We start from the raw sequence: 23263 nt of genomic DNA, 5'->3' as shown, positions 1-23263 counted from the left end.
TTTGGGATTGCATGTGTCTCCTAGTTTCTTTAAAGATAGTGTTCATAGTTTTTTTTGTTCTTCTAGTGCAGTTGGATAATTTATAAGAGAGGAGGATAATGCCACCATATTTGCTCTGCCATTTTATTTGGGGGGAGGAGTATTGTTTTACTGTCTGTATATACTCTGCCATTTTAAAACTAGACTCTAGAAAAAATTTTTTTGCTAGTTCTTCTCCCTTATCCATTCCCAACATCAAGCTCTCTGGCCAAAGGCCACACTGTGCTCTGCAGATTTTCCTGCTAACAGTATTTTCTGGGGTCTTGGGCACCCCAAATGGAAGGCAGTCTCTTATCTGGCTCTTTGAAATTAATCTCAGGTAGTTTCTAGGTTATTCTACACTGACTATCTATACCTTCCCCAGAAGCTTCTGAAAATCCTACTCTGATCTCTGACTCAAGTCTCTCTCTTCAGTTCAGTTTAGTCTGCCTGACAGTATATTTTTACCAGCCAATTAAAAGCTGATATTAAACCTTAAGACATACCAATGGCTGGGGCACATTAGGTGATCAAATTAGTGTTTCACCTACTATGTGCAAAGCCCACTCCTGGGTGTTGGTGAAGCATATGAAGATGAATGCCTCAGGAACTCATAATCTAGTAAGAAAAAATGAGAAATACTGTTCTTACACTTTTTTGCTAAATGTACATTTCCACACAGTCTCCTCAAATGCCATGTAGTGTCATCAGCATTATCCATCTTCCTCTGGGCCCTCCGTGTATCACACTAACCTTCTTAAGCAATTAGAGGTCAACTGCTTTTTCCTGTTCAAAGTCTGTACCCTCCCCTTTGATGAGCATAAAGCTGCTATTGTTCACCCACTCTTGCCTTGGTTACAGAGGCAGAACAATAAACACTGAATACACAGAGCAGTTGTGTGAATTAGGATCCTCTGGCCACAAAGAATAGAGACTCACTCAGATTATCCCAAGTAACTGTGTGTGCACATGTACACATGTGTGTGTGAAACAATACCAGTGGGAACATAACCTTAAGATTTCACATGAAAATAAGGAATGAAAGGATCATATTGCAAGGCATCATAATAGTTCAGGGAAAGCAGCTTAATCAGGCCTCATGAGAAGTACAGAATAGATTGAAGAATTTCAAATTGTGATCTCAAGTTTTCCTGGGTCAGACAGATGTGCAGTGATTTGGTTAGTTCCTTATGCCTTTGAAAGCAATGATTTATTAATCATCCTCTTCCCTACAGGTATATCTTAAAATCCTTATATCCACACATACACACACTTTTTAAAAACTTCATGACTTAGCTTTTACTTACTCATCATTCTTGCTTACTCATGGTTTCTACTTAACCATGTCATCTTTGCCTGTCTTTTTGCTGGTTAGATATTTGACTTCTGTCCCTATCAAATAATTCTTACTATCTCAAATTTAAAATTTCCTGAGAGAGGATCTAATCAGTTCTCCATGTCACCATAAAATGGCAGATAAAGCACTCATGCCAGGTCATCTAACAGGTCAGGCTTCAAACAGACTGGCTGTTTGAGGTCAAATGTAGATGGTAAGCAATGCAAAACATGGTCACCCCATATATGCTTAGAGCTGATGTCATCAGGAAGGAACTGTGGATAGAATCCCTCAGAAAAGGACTGCGTGGATACAGATACTCCTAGATTTGGCCTACCTAGTACAGCGCTAAGCTTTCCTCAGCTTTTCCTCAGATGATTACCAGCATCATGCATTGTACCCCAGGTTCTCTATGAGTTCCAAGAAACATTAGTTATGTGAAAGAGATACTCTTATTTTATTACATTTCAAGTTTATCTCTTATACTTAGATGCAATACTTACATGCAAAATAAAAGTTCATATACTATACTACCAATAGCATGAGAGTTAACATAGCCAGCTAGAATTATATTTCTATTCCTTGGAAAGTGTTTTATCAAATAGCATTTACTGCTAGATTTTCAAAGGGTCAAAGTGATTAATATACCTGTTTCTATTAAAGAACATCCATTCACTATGGTCAGGGACTGGTGTACCAACTAGATACCAGAGCTTCCTTATAATTACATTTCTGCCACCTAAAACCACATAGAGAAAAAACTTTTACTTTTTACTTATGACTATTTAGACCTGAATTTCACAATGCTTATCACAATCCCTAAGAGAACAGGTTTTATTATCATCTTATAGACTGGAAAAGAAAATAATTCCAGAAGCCAACAATGCCATATTCTAGATCAGAGGTATACTGGATTCAGAGAATAAACTGCTATATGGCTTCAGAGTTTCAGCCTGGGTAAGCTGTATACTTTAGCCTGGCCTTGCACCTGAACTGAGACAGTAAATGCCTGACTTGGTACAGACATCTGTTTGCCCAAGTCAAGCCACTGGAATTAAAGAGGAGGCAATTATCCACAGGGTCAGAATGTATTTCTTTAAAGTTCCTATTGGGGCACATGCCCAACCTGTCCCTGGGTGTGTGATTTGTCTGATTCTTGCAAAATTATAAACTCTGTCAATCATAATAATCTTATAGTTTTTTAAGAGCACACAAATTGGAGATACATTCATCAAACAAAAGGAATATAAATTCAGATAAACTGTTTATATGACAAACATTATCACAATGATGTTCTTCATAAAAATATATTCAATTGCCAGATGATAATCCATACCTTAAAGGCACATCACTGATGTAGTTAAAAAGAAATTCTCCATAGTGAATAGTTCGGAAAATGCACTACAAGGAACACTTTTCATACTAGTCAAACACATACCATACCTCTTTCAGCATTCATTCAGTTTCCAACCAAAGAGTTACTAAGCACTTACAATACCAATATACCAGAAACTATCCTGGGTATTTAGAATATGGAACTGAATTTACCTCTTACCTTTCCTCAAGGGAAAGAGTCATGAAGATCTAACAAGGCAAATAGACTGATAAATAAATAATAAGAAAACAATGTGAGAGTATATAAATTTGGTTATATGTGAATGTTAAACTAGGCAAAGAAGGGAGAGGTGATCAAGGTCTTCATCAACTCTGATTTGCAATGAGGGTATTATCAGCAAGTGAGAAGAAGTGGTTGCAGGAGTATAAATCTTTGGAATGAATTATTGGGCCAGAGAGAGGGGGAGTAATGGTTATTTTACATGGAGAAGAGGAAGCAATTATATCTTTCAGCTCCTCTCTTACATCTCAAGCAACTCAAATTCCTTCACTTGCTCTACAAACCTCCTAACATCTTAATCTACTCATATTGCCTGGTCACACATGACAACCAACATATATAGAAGAAAAATGAGAGAAGAAATGAATGAGAATAAAATTAGCACCTTGGTATCATCTTGAAAGAAAATCACCATCTTCTTGTAAAGTGATGCTAGCTGCTGAAATATGTAAATCACAGAATCTTGGTGATTTAAAGGAATAGAAGTTTATTTTTTGTTCAGGCAAATTTCAGCTGGCAGAAGGGTGCCTTTGGAGGTTCTTGAACTATGTAGCCACTTAGGAAGTCTGACAGATGGAGATTCTATCACCTTCAACATGTGATTTCCAAGGTCACTTTCCTGCCACTATCCAGCTGGCACAACGGGGTAGACAGAGAGCATGGAAGCTAAAGAGGAGATTTTTTTCTTTTTCTTTAATAGCCAGGTCAAAGGAAGAAATGTGCATTACTTTTATTCTCATTCCTCTGACCAGACTCAGTCGTATGACTACACCAGCTGCAGAGGAAGTTGGGAAATGTAGTCCAAGTTGTATCAGTAGAAGAAAGGAAAATTGGAGTGGTGAACATTAGCCAATCTTTGCCCCAGGGTCCTTCCCAGAACTTGATCTGCAAATACACCCAGCTCTTCAACTGAGGGATGTGGATTAAAAGGAAGAATTCATTACAATTAAATCCTACTACTTAACAAATTTGTCTCCCAATGAAAGGTGGTAAGTCTTTATTATCATTACCCACTGACTTTTAAATATGAGCTCAACTACATAAACTTACTTTAAAATATCTTTAGTTCTATTATACTGAATAGTGGTACTCTCTCCACTTGCATTTCTAACTTGTCAGACTTAATATTTCTAACATTTAAGATTTTTAAAACTGAACTTCTGATCTTCCCCTCCAAGCCTCCTCTTGACTTCACCAGCTCAGAAAAAGACCTCTGGACATCCAGTTATTCAAGCTAGATGCTTGGGGATAATTCTTTATATCTTATTCACTCTACAACCCCATCCAATTTATTATAGGTTTTCCTTACAAAATATACCCTGAATCCATTAGTTTATTCTTATTTCCCTTAATGCAGGCCAGATTCACTTCCCACCTGGAATCCTAGTTGTTTTCTCTCTACATTTACCCTTAGAGTAGCTCTCTTCTTTTACATTATCTCAGTCTTTTCTTTCTCATTTAAGTCAGATAATCTTTTGAAAACCCTACCTAGGATAAATTCCAAAGTCCTAAACAAAGCCTGCCCTGCAAGAATCTGGGCCCTGGATTCTTGTCTAACGTTTGCCAGCATTTATTTTGCTCAATCTGTACCAGCCTTTCAGTTCCTTTAAAGGGCCTCCCCCACAAAATGCTCATAATATTTCCTCTGCCCAGGAGCTTTTTTTTTTTTTTAACATGAAATACATTTCTTTACCATGAAATATATTTTCATATAAAAAGAATGTAACTGATGCGTATGACTCACACTCATTCATGCACCAAGGCCAAGACAGGCAGTTATCCCAAATGTTTCCCTCTGGGAAGAAGAGGTGTATAGGGAAGAGCTTTTATTTCACCTTGATAGAGAAGTCTTTCAAGAAGTCCTGGCTTTGTCTTTGTCTTCTGCACAAGGTCTGCTAAAACCGAAGATCTAGACCACTAGGATGGGCAAAGCCCAAAAAAACAAACTACAGGTTTAGAATTCACTTATATCTTAGAATTTGGGTTTTCACATAATTTCTAGCTCCTAAAAATTTTCCTTCTTTTCCCAACAAATCAACCCCACATTTAAAAACATATTTTAATTATTTTATCCAGAAGTTTTAGATGTTCTGTACCAGAAGGATTTATAGTGATGTCAGTCCAACATTTTGCCAGAAACAAAAGATCTACTATTGCATATTTTACTACTACTCTTTAGCTGGCTGTCCCCTATTAATCTTTTAGAGCTTCAGAAAATTTCCATTTTCTCTGAAAAGTTGTCCTTGACCCTCATTCCCCAATCTAAACTAGTTTCTATTTTCTATCTTGTAATGAACTTCTCTTTCCCTCTGCAACCCTTATTACAACTTCCGACCATGCATTACTTTTGTGTTACCTGTCACTTCTATTACCTTGTAAGCTCCAGGAGGACAAGACTCTTGTCTTGTGATTACTACTAAATGAACTGCCTAGCACATTACTAGGACAGAGGCGGTGTCTAGGACAGGAACCTTAAATCTTATTAAGCAAAAGAATTAATAGATGCAATGTAATGTAATCAGGTTGCATCAGAATAGTCTTCAATCCTATAAATGATCAATAAATACTGGCAATCTCAAATAATTATTGACTGCTTTATAAAACTATGCAGTTTAGTTAGCAGAAGAGAGATAGTAAAGCACAGACTCTGGAACCAGACTATCTGGTTTCAAATTTTGGCTTTGTCATTTATTAGCTAACTGGCCTTTGTTAGAGACTTAAACATTCTGTGCCAGTTATCTGGTCTGTAACAACTGGGTCAATAAGAGCACTTCATGATGTTAAGGTGATGATTAAATGATAAATTTGCCAGGCATCCAAGGACACAAGATACAACTGTTGTGGCTGCTATCTCTATGAAGTTAATGTTAACCACTGGTGCCTTCAGACAAAAATGGCAAGTTACATAGACTTAGATGGGAAAAATACATAGGAGAGCGAGCTGTAGCAAGGGACTTGGGTTGCTGATGCACCAACAAGAGACAGGAGCACAGAGACATCCATGAAGGAGACAGGGAGGAGCTGACCATGTAGGTGTCTAGCGCCAGCATGCAGACATCACGGACACAGTGATCAGGAGATAAGGGGCTGCTAAGGGGAGACTGGGATGGGCTTGCCACCTCCTTTTGCAACAAGTTCACAGCACTTAGTTCACTCGATCCATCACCAGCTCTTTGTGGAGAGGAAGTCTTTGGTTCTGATTTCGGGCTCAGTTCATCAAAAATACTTGGGAGTATCAGCCAAGTAGGTACGATTAAATTGTATACCTGTTGACTTCAGCAAGCGTCTCCTGGCATTAAAGGCAAGTTCTCCCTAAGACAGCAGTTCTCTGATGAATGCAAACTCTACTCATGGATCCTAGTTTCCATAAGACAAAATACTAAATTCTTCCCTGTTTTCTTCCGTCTTCCTTCTTTTTGCAATTGCATTTTTTCCTCCAAATACTGCGAATATATTACACAATCTCCTCTCTTGTGCTCATTTCCCATCCCTCAGATAGGGATCCATATAAAATAAAATAAAAGTCTTTTGCGTTTGGATCTTGTGAATTATACTAACTATCGGTCTGATTATTTTAAAATAAAGTTTTACCTTTTCTAAATATAAAACTAGTTGTTTTTTTTAGTCATCCCGAAACTACCTACCATAGCCCTCCACGAAAAAATTGCATTAAGATTAGTTTAACAACGTCATCCCTACTGAGAGTTTAAGGTTACACATGTTGGGATAAAATGAATAGAGCTGAGACCTGAGATAAATTCAAACTAAAACAGATTAACTAAGTCCCACAAAAGAGTCTGCCTACACCAAAGCACTGAACAGCTAGGATGGTATCACGTGAGAAGCTTTCATTTAGTTCTACCATATTTTCAATTGCTAAGTGTCAGAGAAAGAATATAAGGTTGTTCTTTCTTACAACAAGGTAAACTCACACAACTGCCAGAAAAAAAGGATGGGACATATATCTTGAAAAGTCAATTGTAAAAGTCAACCTTAACTTCCTACGTACTACAATCAGAATATGTGAATCTAAAGGTCAGCTTCTGTTCTACTTTGGCCAAAAAAGTTGGTATTTTAGGAGATTCAGATTAGTCTCTGAATCTTTGATTGCAATATTCTCATGTGCCATATTGTCTTAAGAAAGTGTTTATGTTCACTTCGGTAAATGTATTTTTTTCTCTTTTCCCAGTGATTTATGCTATATAAACAATTCTGTCTAGAGTTAACAATGTTTGATAGATAATGCACAGCACAACTAAAAGAAACCAAAATCTTAAGAAAATGAAATAGAATTAAATAAACATTTAATTTTTCTTTTTCCCTCACCCCCTGCCTCTGGCAACTACCAGTCTATTCTCTGTATTGATGAACTTGGTCTTTTGGGTTTGTTTGCTTGACAATTCTATACATAAGAGAGATCATATCATATCTGTCTTTGTCTGACTTACGTCACTTAAGATAATGCTAAGGTCCACCCATGTTGTTGCAAATGGCAAAATTTCATTCTTTTTTATGACTGAATAATATGTGTATGTGTGTGTGTGTGTATATGCCACTATTTCTTTATCCAGTCATCCATCAATGGACACTTAGGCTATTTCCACATCTTGGCTATTGTAAATAATGCTTCCATGGACATGGGAGTGAATATATCCTTTCAAAGTTAATTTTTTTTTAGAAAAATACATAAAAGTGGCATTGCAGGTTCACATGGTATTTCTATCTTTAATTTTTTGAGGAGCTTCCATACTGCTTTCCATAGTGACTGCACCAATTTACATTCCCACCAACAGTGCACAAGGGTTCCCTTTTTACCACATCAATACTAGCTATTTCTTGTCTTTTTGATAGGTACCCTTTTTCCTCATCAATATCCTCATCAATACTAGTTCTTTCTGTCTTTTTGACAGTAGCCATTCTAACTGGTGTTGAGGTGATACCTCACTGTGGTTTTGATTTGTATTTCCTCATCATTAGTGACATGGAGCATCTTTTTATGTGTCTGTCGGCCATCTGCATCTTTGCCTATTTTTTAATCAGAGTTTTCTTTTTTTCTATTGAATTTATGAGTTCTTCACATTAAAGAACATGATTTATAAGATACATGGTTATAAAATAAATTATTTGCAAATATTTTCTTCTATTCAGCCGGTTGCCTTTTCATTTTGTTGATGGTTGCCTTTACTTTGCAGAAGCTTTTTAGTTTTATATAGTCCCACCCACTTGTTTATTTTTGCTTTTGTTGTCTTAGCTTTGGGTCAAATCCATAAGATACTCACCAAGACCAATTTCAAGAAGCTTAACACCTAGATTTTTGTCAAGGAGTTTTATAATTCCAGATCTTATGTTCAAATCTTTAATCCACTTTGTGTTAATTTTTGTGTTTGATGTAATATAGTGGTCTTATTTATTTAAAAAAAAATTTTTTTTTTTTTTGCATTTGGCTGTCCAGTTTTCCCAGTGCCATTTATTGAGGAAACTATCTTTTCCCCATTGTATAATCTTGGTTTCCTTGTCGTAAATTAGTTGGCTATATATGCATGGGTTTTTTTTTTCTGAGCTCTCTGTTCTGTTCCATTGGTCTATCTATCTGTTCTTGTGCCAGAACCATAATGTTTTGAGTACTATAGCTTTTAATATAGGTTTAAATCAGGGAGCATGATGCCTCCAGCTTTGTTCTTTCTCAAAATTTCTGTAGGTATTTGAAGTCTTTCGTGTTTACATGTAAATTTTGGAGTTGTTTGTTCTATTTTTCTGGAAAAAATGCAATTGAAATTTTGCTAGGAATTAAACTGAATCTGTAGGCTGCTTTGGGTAAGATGGACATTTAACAATATTGATTCTTCTAACCCATGGACACAGAATATCTTTCCATTTATTTGGGTTTTCTACATTTCTTTCATTAATGTTTTATAGTTTTCAGTATATAGATCTTTCACCTTTTTTTTTAAGTTTATTCCTAGGTATTTTATTATTTTTGATATAATTATAACTGTGGTTCTTTATTTCTCTTCCTGGTAGTTTATTATTAGTATATAGAAACTCAAAAGATTTTTGTGTATTGATTTTATATCCTGCAACTTTACTGAATTTATCAGTTCCAACAGTTTTTTTGATGGGTCTTTTAGGGTTTTATATATGTAATATCATGTCATTTGCAAATAGTGACATTTTAACTTCTTCTTTCCCAATTTGGATGCCTTTTATTTCTTTTTCTTGCCTAATTGTTCTGGCTAGGACTTCCAATACTATGTTGAATGAAAGTGGCCACAGTGGGCATCCTTGTCTTGTTCCTGATCTTACAGGAAAGGCTTTCAACTTCTCACTATCAAGTATGCTATAAGGTATAAAACTAAACATCTTTAAGCTTCCTCTGAACTCTGGAAGCCAACTTTCTGATGTATGATAAATTCAATATCACAGGCTGGATTTTCCTTGTAATCAGAGTATCCCTATTCAAGTTTTATTAACAATTCATAAGCAAATAATTGCTTCTGCTATCAGGGAACTTAAACAGATGCCAGGCTTATTCATACACTTGCACTGGATATTTTTTTTTTCAATTTATAAAAGCAGTATCTGTTTGTGGTAAAAGAAACTGTATTAAAGGATATTATTGAAAGTATTAATAAATGAAAGTAAGCATTATTTAATAGCAAGGAAGTCTCCTTTCCACACCAACCTCTCAGCCCTCTCTTAGAAACTAATTTTTTTAATGTACTTAGACATAAATGCATGTATGTGGTAGATTATTATTGAAATTGTTTTTGATCAATAATGCTGACTGGCATCCATTTCCCATGTGGGGTCTCCTCTGACACTGGCTACATGGCATGCCTTGCTCAGTGTGACACTAACAAATGTGACACAAGCAAAGCCTTGGCAAGTGCTTGTGTAATGGGTCTTACCTTCTTAGAAACCTGAGACCACAGTGTTGTGAAGAAGTCAAGGATGAGAAAAGATGTGGAAAGAGAGATCCTACCCTGAGCTGTCCCACCTGCTGAATGCTACCCCATGAATGAATCCAGAGATAACAACAGATTAACTACCCAGCTAGCTAACAGAATCATGAGAAATATTTTTTTGTAAACCAGTAAGTATTGGTATGGCTTGTTACACAGCAGTATGTAACTAATACAATGTGCAAGCAGCAAGCATAAATATGTCGATATACTATTGACCTTCCTTGAATTCCATTTATGAAGAATAAAATACATTTGACAATTATGAAATAAAGAGAATTTCAGAGAAAATACAAATCATGATTGTAACTTCATACATAAAGAAGGAACAGACTAGTCTGCCTTTTGGAATCTATATTAGCAGTCCTTTAATTTTAAAATCTATTAGACATTCTACCTGTTTAAAAGGCTGTGACAAGTACATCTTAGCCTCAGTTCTTTCAATAGTTATTTTTATCACAGACAACTAAGAATTTTATGCAAATGTAATTTGAAAAACTTTTAGTATTCTAAAATTATTGAATAATGACCTGAAAAATCTGTTAGAGAAAAGGAAGGGTATCTGGTTACCCACATCATCAAGGAAGAAGGCTGACCTTTTCTCTCAGTCTTAGAAGTCCGTAAAAGTTGAAAATTCACAAATTCATATATCATGATCCCTGTCATCTACACAGTATGATAGACACCTTCTTTAAAAGCATAATTCAGATCAAGAAACTTTGCTATTTCAGTTTTCTGTAGGAAGAAACCTGGAATGCTGTTCAGTGTAACACATGAGGGTTTTCCCTGTTTATTTTCAGAGATGATTTAAAGTCCAAAATTCTTCCTTAAGATTTGTTAACTGAATAATGTTTAATGAGTGACTTCTTTAGCCCAGCTACTATGCTAGGAGTTGGATCAGGTACAGGGTATCTGGAGAGGGGCAAGTTATAGTCAAACCCTTGAAGAACTCACAATGAGAGAAACTGAGGCAAGATGAATACAGTAATAATGGCTAACATTTTTTATGTACCAACCATGCATCACACTGTACTAAGTTTCTTATATATATTATCCCACTTAATCCTCAGAGTACACCTATTACACAGATAATATTATGCTCATTTTCACAGAAGAGGTAACTGAGGCACAAGGAGTATGTGACTTTCCAGCAATCATACAGATTGTAAAAAAGCCAAGATTTGAACAACAACATGGCTTCAGAAAACCATATTCTGAACTCCACTGTGATGTTCTAGCGGAGGAACTGCCAGAGTTAAAATAAATAACAACTGAGGCTCCCACAGGAGGGAACATCTAGTCTCGGTCCTAAAGGAGGAACAGGGATTTTGCCTGACCCCATAACTTCAACAGGAATTCATACATCACTTAGCCAGGGCTTCACACATATGCTGAGCTTTATTAATTCTTATAACATTCTTGTACAGTAGGTATTAGCTTCAATTCTTAATCAGAAAACTCACACTCAAGGAGATTAAGTAACATTTTCAGGATCACTCAGTCAGAACTGAAGTTAGAATTCAAACCTAGACTTTGTCCAGGCACTCCACAGACAGAAAGTATTCCAAGGACAAGATGTGACAAGGCTAGGAAGGGGCATGGCCTTTACATATTGGTGTGAAAGAAGGGGATGTGTGCCAAGCTGAGGGGTGGGGGTCTATCCTGCAGGTATAGGGAGCCAGCAGTGCTCTCTGAGATGAAGAGTGGTAAGATGAGGCTGGTTTTCCAGGCTGAAAACTCTGGTGGTGATGAGTTGAGGAAAGTAAAGAAGACAAAAATTAAGGCCAGAGAAACCTGTTAGTCCAAGGTGGCTAGAACAATCCAGAAAAGCAATGTTAGAGGCCTGAAATTTTGAATTCTGAAGGTTCCACGAGGATCCTACAATGTTTGATCAATTTCTTCAAAGTGTTTTCCTCACAGGAACATTGTGTACAATTTGGCTTCCTTAACAATAGCCATCCTAAAATTTGTTGAAATACTTTAGAATAAAAGGTTTTACGTAAATTATTTTAGAAAACAAATGAAGTCCCTATTTGATATGTAGTATTCAAATTACGTTTTGCTTACAATACTCATTCTATCAGAATACAGACTTTCTATTATCACTGGACCTCCTGCTAAGACCTAACTTATTTATTTGCACAACTTACTGCCTCTCTTTTAAGAAAGGAATGGAATCAGATGTGGTTGTGTAAGATATGATACACACAAAAGCAGGGCTTAAGTAAGTAAAGGCAACAAGACCACACCAGAAGAGGGTATAGACAGTAAATCAGAACTTTAAAAAAGCTAACATGAATGCCAGGGGAAATTTCTTGCCAACCAAGTGGGCTGACAGAAGTGGAGCGTAGAGTTGTGAAGAAAAAATCTCAGAGTGTATGAGAAGATGGGAGAACTTGGGTATGCTGACAAACATAGGAAATTGACATGGGTTATCAGATGTGGGAGATACAGTTCAGGGTTGCCAAGTAAGATTTGTTTTCAGAGAAACTGGGGAGAAACTGGTATTTGGTTGACTATGAGAAAGACAATGTTGTAGGCTGAACTATATGCCCCCAAAATTCGCATGTTGAAGCCCTAACTCCCAGTACTGATGTCCTTACAAGAAGAGATTAGGACACAGACAACATAGACCAAGGGGTGACCATGTGAGGACATGGCAAGAAGGCAGCCATCTGCAAGACAAGGGGAGAGGCCTCAGGAGAACCAAACCTGCCCACACCTTGATCTAGGGCTGCCAAGCCTCCAGAACTGTAAGAAAAATTTCTGCTGTGTAAGCCACATAGTCTGGGGTATTTTATTATGGCAGCCCTAGCAAAGCACTGCAGACATGAAATAGAGCAGCCATGAGGCCCAGAAAAAAGTACTGCCTTTTAAAGAAGCAACCTAATGAGAAACTTTAACATGTATTAAGAGCTAGTAGGACACACAGTAATCCTGAGGGCAAGGGATGATAGAGGATACTGCAGTGCCAGAGAAGAGAATGGAATACTGCACACAACATGTTGATAAATGAGTTGAACCTGCACCAAGTTGAGTAACTGAAGCTTCTTTTAACCTAATGATCAACACCATGATGATGATCATCACCATCACCATCATCAGCACCATCAGCATCACCATCACCGCCATCATCACCACTGTCACCATCATCACCATCAGCTGCATCATCACCATCACCACCACCACCACCATCACCACCATCAGCATCACCATCATGAGCATCACCATCATCAGCATCACCACCGCCATCATCACCACTGTCACCATCATCACCATCAGCTGCATCATCACCATCACCACCACCACCACCATCACCACCATCAGCATAACCATCATGAGCATCACCACCACCATCATCACCACTGTCAACATCATCATCATCCCATTGTCACCATCATCATGATCAGCAGCAGCAGCATCACCATCAGCATCACCACCGCCATCATCACCATCACCGTCACCATCACCACCACCATCACCATCATCACCATCAGCATAACCATCATGAGCATCACCATCATCAGCATCACCACCACCAGCATCACCACTGTCAACATCATCATCATCCCATTGTCACCATCATCATGATCATCAGCAGCAGCATCACTATCAGCATCATCACCACTACCATCATCAGCATCACCCTCACCACCATCACCAGCATCACTATCACCACCATCACAGTAACAATGAATAACAAGTATTTGAAGGAGAGCATGTGATCCACATATTACAGTGATCTGGGTAGGAAGTGGTAGAGGCCAGTTGAAAGAAATAGCTCCCTTCCATGGCTGGTAGCAATAAAAGTCCCAAAGCCAGAGGAACTGACAATGAGAAAGGATCACGCATTTAATCACAACTATCAGCTGTAACTAGGAATATAAATTTTCCCCTCAGTAGTTTGTTTGCCATTAAGTGGAGCTTCAGAAAGCTTGACAAGCAACAGCTGGAGGTATGTGACTAACACTGAAAATTTTTTAGTATCTTTTTTGGGCTGCTATTCTCATTTACACATTGTTTCCAATGTTTCAGAAGAAATGATTTTTTACAGGAGGGGTGAGGAAGAGGAGAGATAAAGGCCTAAAAGTGAAATAAGTAAATTCTCCAGGGTATTAATTAGACTTGGTTATTTGCCAGCTAAATGCTAAATGGGTACATGAGTTGGTGAAATGTGAATATGAGTAAATAAGTAAATACACTGTAATGATACTTTATGCTCTCCAGAGGAGAGGGTACCGGTATCTGAAAGAGCTGTGGTTGAAGTAGTTGGAATACTAAACCTTCAGGATTCAATGCCCAACCTGTTTTAAACACCTAAGACATTTAAATTCATTTTTATTGCTACCTAAAAAAAAAATTCTAATTATTTTCAGTGAGCAGAAACAAGGGCACAGGAACACCATATCTATTTTCTTGTCTAAATCAGATTCCCCAACACAAACTCTGAAGCACACTTTAAATATAATCTTAATATGAATTCAAATAGATAAAAAAATCAAAGAAATGTGGATCTCATTGTAAAAAGTTGTGGGAAAATTACTTACTACCACTGTTTCCAAAGAGTAAAGACAAGTTCTAACTTTATTTGTGAATCATAACAACTAGATAAAAGATAATTGGCAAACTGTAGAAAGGTATATGAAATATGAAAATTCCCACTTAAGAGCATAGCCATTAGTCTTTCTATGTCTTTAAAAGACTGCTGAGAGTGAATTAACTATGGGGGAAAAGTACTTAAAACTGGGAGGAAGATAAACTCCTAGTAGAAATAGCAGTTCTGCAATGTTCTTTTCATTGTTAATGCTTCATGGAAAGCTCTGAGGACATTGTAACAAGTTTGGAATATGCATACAAGGGCAAATGCTTTATTCCTATGACTTATTATTTCTTTTTCTTAAAAAAGAGACAATCACATAAAAATCTATTTTTATATCCATTTATCTTATTTTTCTTTGGGGAAAGAGAATTTAATGATTTATATAGATTAGTTCATTATACAATAACCAGGTTTACCCATCAAGTTAATTCTTAAAATATCTATATGGCTTTCTCCTTAATAAACTGAAAGAAAATGACTGTCATAAGTAGGTATAATGGTAGAATGATGGCAGAAGTAAATAAAGGGGATAAATGCATTTTAGCTGAATAGCCAGTAAAGCTGCACTTTCTAAATGTGGAGGGTGCCTGATACCTGGGCACGTGGAGCTGTGGCCTGTTTTCTCCACTGTTATCAAGAGTTTCAGACATTTACATGCCCCTGCTCATTCTCACAATACATGATTTGTGAGAGGCAAGATTGAGTTTTATTAATCACGGTTTTGGGGAAAAACAAAGCAATGCCCCAAATGGGGCCCACTGAGGATTATGAATGTTAACAGAAGCCTTAAAGGAAATAAGAGGTAAATGTTTTGATATAGAAACTACCTCATTATCAATTTGTCAATTATCACATCTTCGTATCATCTAACTTAATAAACATTTCTCCAGCAGAAAATCTTGATACTTTTTTTTATTTTTATTTTTTCATTTCAACATTTTTTTTATTAAGGTATCACTGATACAGACTCTTACGAAGGTTTCACATGAGCAACACTGTGGTTACTATTTTCACCCATATTATATAAAGTCCCACACACACACCCCATTGCAGTCACTGTCCATCAGTGTAGTAAGATGTTAAAGAGTCACTACTTGTCTTCTCTGTGCTGTACTGCTTTCCCCGTGAGCCACCTACATTAAGTGTGTTAATCATAATGCCCCCAGTAGTGATTCTATAGCATCTTACTAAGCTGATGGACAGTGACTGTAATGGGTTATGTGGTGGGGACTTGATAATAGGGGGGAATGTAGTAACCACAATGTTGCTCATGTGAAACCTGAGCATAAGATTGTATGTCAATGATACCTTAATAAAAAATAATAATAATAATAACACCCTCCCCACCAAAAAATTTAAAAAATGAACCTTTTCTATGGTGCATAGAAGGACACACTTTAGATCCATGGAGTCAACAAAAGCTTGTGTGGCCTCATTGACAATTCAAAGAAAGCCTCTATTTGAGAGATTACATTCTTATTTACATACAGCAACAATAGCCAGAAATAAATAGCAAACTGAATGAAGAAAGTAGAGGTAAATTGCTTTTAATACAAATATTCTTTATAGTTTTGTTCTCGTGTGAAAGTTATTTTCAAATGGTTAAATTCAAATCTATGGTTACAAATATGGAGATCTAAGAGGAGAAAAATCTTAAATTTCTAGATAAACAAATTCACTGCATTCCTTTAAAAACATGATTTTTGAGAGGCAAAATCAAATTGTATTAATTCACTCTAGGAGAGTGGGTAATTGTCCATCAGAGTATATAGGTAACTGAGCTGGAGCAGAGCTTAGGATTTTCTGGGGCAAACAGTTTCCATGGCAACATCCTGTTTTTGGTGGCTGCCTGTCCAGCATGGGGTAAGATAATTTTTGTGTGTGAGAGGAAGATGGCAGGGCAAAACTTTGTTTTTAGCCACTAGAGGCCCTCCTCATTTCCCTAGCTCTTATTGCCTCTGGCTTCTTTACTTCTACTGTGCATTTCAAATCTCTACGATTAGAGTAAAATGGTAGCAACGGTGGCACTGTTATTAGGACAGAGAGAAGCAGTCATAGGAGCTGGCGGCCATGGATGGCAAAACTGGAATGGTTTTGCTGACACTAACCTGAGCAACCAAATGAAAATCTTAAGCACAGGTCAGTATTATCTTCCAATGTCACTAAACGGTCTTTAGAATACAAGTTTTTGAAGAAAAGATGCTTTTATTCCTAGGTAACCACCACCGAGTGATTTAACATCCTCCCTTACCATTACCTGCTTTTGGAGTTCAACAGTTCTCTGTGCCTCTCCCCCACCCACTTTTCTTGAAGCCTCTCAGTCCCCTATCTGTCCTCACTTTTCTTTTTACTAGTGAGACTCCATTATCCATCGTGTCAACCATGTTCCAGTTACGAGCCTCATCTCCCTGACCCTGTGGTGGTGGTGCCACAGTCATGACTACCACTTCCTGAGAAGTGACTGTTAATATTCCAAATCATGTGAGCCAGTTAAGTCATTGGTACCCTGAAATTGGCCATATTGGGAGCACTTACAGCATGGAACCTGGCAAAAGCCACAAACCAGGGACTCCCTTTCATTTGTCTCTCTTCCCCAAGATCTGGTATATTAGTGCACCACTGCCCTGACTTCGAGTGTCTTTCTTTTGCCTCGTGCTGGCAAACCTCAACTCTGGTCAAAACAACTGTCTGCCTTCCTCACATATACATTTGGGTGGCTGAGTTTCTCTAGAGAAACTCACAAAACATTGCAGATTTTCGCCATGATGAATTCATGATCTCCAGCAATATGACTCTTTTGTGTTTTTCCAGTTAGTTCTTCACATCCTCTACAATATTGATCTAAAAGCTTTCCCATATTCTTTAAACCTCTCACTATGTTGTATTCTCTTCATTCTAGAATCTTAATTGTAAACAACAGAAATGGAGTATTTCAATTTCCTCTTCACCAAAATGCACATTCCCTTTATCCCTACCTATTCTTCGCTCATTTCCTCCTGCTGTAAAGGAAGAAAGGTCCGTTCTTTTAAGACTAATCCCTTCCCTCCTCAAAGGCCTATCTCTGTCAGTATAATCTTCTTTGTTTATCAAATCTTCAACTTTTCTCTTTCTATGGACTTTTCCTTCTTATTTGAAAATGGAGTGGTCTAGTCCCTAAATATCAACCCTTGTTAATCTCTGAGTTATAGTCAAGTCACACTGGCTGTCTCCTAGTTTCTTGAAGATACTTTTACTCCCTCCCATCTCACGATGTTTGTACATAATCTTCCTTCAGTCTGGAATGCTTTCTAATCTCAGCTCAAAAGCTTTCCCTAAATCACTGGGTCAAAGTCACGTTCCTTTGCTCTTTGCTCACATATATCCTTGTTATATCCCTTGTGAGCATTTATTTCACTTTATAATTACACATTTATTGTGATTATCTAGTGAACATTTCTGCACAATGGTATAAACTTCCTGAATTGAGGGAGCATACCTGCTTTTGTTCAACCTTGTATTCCTCAGGTGTACTACAGTACCTGGCATACAGCATGGGCTCAATGAGGAAACTGATTCACTGAGGTTTTTAGTATTTAAAGAATCATCTTTCCCATCCTCCAAAAATCCATCTCAGTCTCATGTCTACTTATCTCTCTCTTGGACTTACTTTTTGGCTTGCTGGCTGTCTCTTCCATCCCCCATATAAATCTTCTGAGAAGAGTTGTTCCATCTTCTCTTTCCATTTACTCATCTCCCATTTATTCCTCGAATCATTTTATACTTTTTTACTTCATCATGCCACAGAAACCACTCTCACTAGGGCCATTAAGCACCACATTAGCGTGAACTATTGCAGAATGCCCACTTACCATTCCTCAGTACCTTACGTGACCTCTGGGCATCATGGACACTTGTTCAACTTTTCCTTCTTGAAAACAACCACCTTTCCCCTTAGTGTTCACACTTCATGCTCTTCTGGGTTTCTCCTGCCTTCAAAGTCTCACTGGCTTCTGTTCCTTAGCCCATCTTTTATGCTAATGCATCTATTCTGAACCCTTCTCTCTGCTCCTCTGTGAGAATTCACCAGCTCCCATGGTTTCAATGGTGATGACATCTACTTTTAGCTCAGCACATGCCTACTTGATACTTCTGTGTACTTGGATATGAATTTGTGGCTATCCACCATAAACCTAGCATGGCTGACACTTACCTCATCATCTTCCATCCTTGCAATCTGGTCTCCTTTGTTGGTTCCCTTTTGCAGTGTGATTGCGATCAATTTGCCCAAGTAAGGATCCTGAGTGTCATCACTGGCTCTCTTTCCCTGCCCTAATGCTCACATGTAATCACTATCTGTTGATCTGAGCTCTTGCATATCTCTGGAATCTGTCCACGTCTCCCTGGCCTGTGACAAATACTCTGGTCACTTCTCACCTGGATCAATGGCAACCATCTCTGAGTTGGTCTGTCATCAATATCTAACCTACTCCTTCCAATCCAATCTCCACACAGCAACCAGAATGAACCTTCAAAAACATAAATCTGATCATTTCTGTCTCCTACTTAAAATACTTCAATGCTTCCCAGCACCCTCAGGATAAAACCCAAGTTGTTTAAGATGGCTTACATGTCTCTGCACCAGCTGTCTGACTTCTGCTTTAACCCTCTAGTCTTCTCTCCATCTAATCCCCTCCTTCTCTATTCTGCAGTCACGAACTATGTTTAGGTCTTAGATAACTCCATGTTCTCTTACCTCTGCATATTCTCTGCATGGAACATGCTCCCCGCTGCCTCTAACCCCTGCAAATCTTTCAGGTCTCATTGTAACTCACTTCCTCTAAGAAGTCCTCTTCATAGTTCCTGACACGCAACAGGCACTCAATAAATGATCTTTCTTTCCTAAATCCATTTTAGTTGAAGTCAGACTTTGCAGTTTTAATTTTGCTCAAATTATTTTACTAATAAAATACAAATGAAATAGGCTGATTTATAATTTAAAACATTCTTTTATGAAGATCTACCAATAGAGTATTTTGAGTGATGAGATGAACTTTGCTACTAATGAGTTTCATCATAAATGTGACTTTGCAACATTATTCAAAACCAAAATCAACTTTAAAAAAACACAACAGACTTACTAGTCTTTGGAGAGTAATTCTCAGGAAAAGTTTACATGTCCATAGTCTTAAGGTATATAATTGTACTCTAACCTATGCTACAGATGTTTTACTCTTTAATTATATAGGTTATACATACATGCACTTGAACATATATATAGGTCTCCCATTAATAAATTATTATGCTCTATAGAAGTATCAATTTGCTTGCTAAGTTTAAGGTTGTCACACAGTACAGAGGCTAATTTGTTTGAGCCACTGACTTCCCTTTAAGAATTCAATAAAAGCTATATATTACCTTATCAAGAAAAACAAAAGGCTCATATACAAAGAAATTCAAATTTCTATTGATTTAGAGTCCATGAAATCAATATCCAAGTTTAAGAGGCTCTGCAATAGCAAAAATTTTTAACTATAAGGTGTCAATTGAATTATGACATTGACAAGAGCTGACATCCTGGAAAAGGGCAAAATAGTCACATATTAAATGATCAAATGACTTTTTAAAGTCAAGTCTGATCGGTCAACATATTTTCTAATTTCAGCCTGTTAGAAACCATAGGAATGAGAGGGATATCAGAATAATTTGAAATCATGTTAATTAAATCAGAAAGAATAAACAACAAAATATATTCCTAATATTTAATATTACACAGGTTTTAGATGAATAAAGTTACTTATCCAATCCAACCTGGCTTATAAACACATCCTGTTGGTTTACTCACAGAAATAAACCACATATAGATCTAATAAGCTATTTTTCACCTGAAATTATTGCACATATTTTAAAACCAATCAGTTCACTGAAATCATTGATCAACTAGTTTCTTAAAAGAAAGAGATTCATTTTCTTGGGTAATTGAACAAGAACATGTCCATTCAAAAAAGATACAGTGATGCAGGAATAATAACTTCGAAAATAATTCATATCCAAAAACACTTTGTATTATTTTTGACAGAAATTCTATCTTTAATTTTAAACAGGTTATAAGATAAATATGACCTCCACTTTCTTGTCTACTACATGCCTGCAGCCACATTTGTCTGTGAGTGCTCTAACACGCGGCCACTGACACGCGGCCTTAGTCTGTAAGGCCATCATTTCCTAAAATTCCCAGGTGCCAGCACAACTGCTGTAATTACAACATGATGATTCACATCCCTACCACACTCCCACTTCCATTATTCAGTGTAACACCTCATCCTCCACAGCCCCTCCCAGGTTGCAGCATACAGGAATGGGGAAGGGGGAAGTGGTGAGAACAGTGGAATAGGCCTTCAGTGTTTTTTCAAAACTGCAAGCTGCTGTGAAACTGATTTAGTGGGTTGTGACCAGCTTTTTGGTTTGAGGATTTTCTAGGGGGAAGGGGAGAAGCTTAAAATGAATAGAAACGACTTAAAATGAATACAATGAAATAAAATTAATTTAAAATAGAATGCAATATAGTAGAAGAGAAGATATCACAGTACTATACATTGTAAGGATAAGTATCTCTTCAGATATATATGTGTGTAAGTATTTATGGTCAAGGTCTTGATATAAAAGCTATTTTTAAATGTGGGTCTCAGTTTAAAAACAATCTTAAACCTTTAGATTGGAGACCTATGTTCTAGTCTCAGCACAGCCTCCAAATACTGTCCTGCTTATATCTTCCTTCTCAATTTCACCTAACATCTACCTCATAATCATGTTATAAATTAAAATGGTGTCCTGAAACAAAATCAATACATAAAAATCTGTCATATTTCTATGCACTAATAATGAACTATCAGAGAGAAATTAAGAAAACAATCCCATTTACAATTGCATCTAAAGGAATATATATAAGATACCTGGGAATAAATTTAACTGAAAAGACTTAAGATACACTGAAAACTATGACATTAATAAAAGAAACTGAATATACAAATGGGAAGATATTCTATGCTCATGGGAAGAATTAATATTCTCAAAATTTCCATACTACCTACAGCACTATACAGATTCAATGCAATCTCTACCAAAATTTCAATGGCAATTTTCAAAGAAATAGAACAAACAATCCTAAAATGTGTATAGAACCACAAAAACCCTATATAGCCAAAGAAATCTTGAGAAAGAAGTACAAAGCCAGAGGTATTACCAAATTGGGGTAGGGTGGGGTGAAATGGCCTATGGGGGTCAAAAGGTATAAATTATTAGTTATACAATAAGTCATGGGGATGTAATTTACAGCATGGTGATTATAATTAATAATACTATATTGCATATTTGAAAGTAGCTATGAGAGTGGACCATGGAAGCCCTCAGAGCAAGAAAAAATTTGCAACCACAAGTATACCTGTTTTACTGTACTTTGCCCTACTGAACTTTGCAGATATTGCATATTTTATAAATTCAAGATCTGTGGCAACCCTTCATTGAGTAAGTCTATTGATGTCATTCTTCCAACAGCATTTGTCTCTGTATCACAGTTGGTAATTCTTGCACTATTTCAAACTTTTTCACTACTATTATATTTGTTATGGTGATCTATGACCCCTGATTAAAACTCTCTGAAAGCTCATATGACAGTTAGCATTTTTTAGCAATACAGTATTTTTTAATTAAGGTTTGCATACTGTTTTTTTAGGCATAATGCTATTGCACACTTAGTAGACTATGGTATAATGTAAACATAACTTTTATATGCACTGGAAAACCAAAATATTCACTTGACTCACTTCATTGTGATATTTGCTTTATTGTGGCCATCTGGAACTAAACCCATATTATCTCTAGGGTATGCCTGTACATATGGTGATGGATGTTAACTGGGCTTATTGTGGTGATCATTTCGCAATATATACAAATATCAAATCATGATGTTGTATACCTGAAATTTAGTGTTATGTTAATTATACCTTAGTCTTTTTTTTAAAAAGGTGTCCAGTGGGTACTGTTTTAAATATCTAAGAAAAAAGTACTCTCTTTAGATAATGCAAAAAAAAAAAAAATACCCCAAAACAACTAAAACCAAAAAATAAAACAAAATAACAACCTTATTATTACTTTGAAAAATATATCTATCTGTTCTTGTCCTTTGTACATTCTAGGAACAGCTCATTCAGATCACATTTTGAACTTGCTTTTGAACATTTTATGTTTCTGTGTCTTTCAGATCCCATGTCTCTGGCTTGAAATTGTTACCTCCATCCTCTAAGGAACTTCATAAATTATATTAAGAAAAGAATCTTTCCCTGTAAATTTCAAAAATTTGGATGATTTTCTTGGGATTTGTGTTTCTAATATTTCCATGCTTCTAGACTTCCTTTGTAAATACTTAACTTTCTACCTCATCTGTACCTCTTAACTCCCTATTCCTTTATTCTTAGAAATTAATGTTCTATTTTAATAGACTCCTACAGCATTGCTCCAGTTTATAGTACTTTTCTTTGACAGCTCTGGAACAATCAGCTGGCTGAAACCTACCTTTCAAACTTACTACCCACAAAATTCAGTCAAAGCCATCATGACCACTGGAATATATTTTCAAACTACAGATAAACGTGACTTACACTTGGTCATTTGGCCCAGCCACATAAAATAATCATTTCTGAAGGCCTTAAAAGTTTGCAATTTAGGATGAAGACTTCAGAGGTCTACCTTTCTTAAAA

General features: G+C 36.7%; 1 protein-coding gene across 8 annotated transcripts in view; it reads right to left on the bottom strand.

Moving 5' to 3' along the window:
• Window positions 1–23263, bottom strand: part of RABGAP1L (RAB GTPase activating protein 1 like) — a 685104-nt gene that overhangs the window by 130982 nt on the left and 530859 nt on the right. Inside the window, exon 1 of one of the 8 annotated variants that reach the window (XM_073216787.1) lies at window positions 18721–18739. The exons of the other annotated variants lie outside the window; for them this stretch is intronic. Coding sequence (XP_073072888.1) covers window positions 18721–18735 — 15 coding nt within the window. The 5' untranslated portion in view covers window positions 18736–18739. Of the gene's footprint in view, window positions 1–18720; window positions 18740–23263 lie in introns of those variants that run through there. 8 annotated transcript variants of the gene reach the window in all.

The sequence above is a fragment of the Manis javanica genome, chromosome 11 (genome assembly GCF_040802235.1).
Source record: "Manis javanica isolate MJ-LG chromosome 11, MJ_LKY, whole genome shotgun sequence".
Lineage (NCBI taxonomy): Eukaryota > Metazoa > Chordata > Mammalia > Pholidota > Manidae > Manis > Manis javanica.
This window is presented reverse-complemented; position numbering and strand designations above follow the sequence as displayed.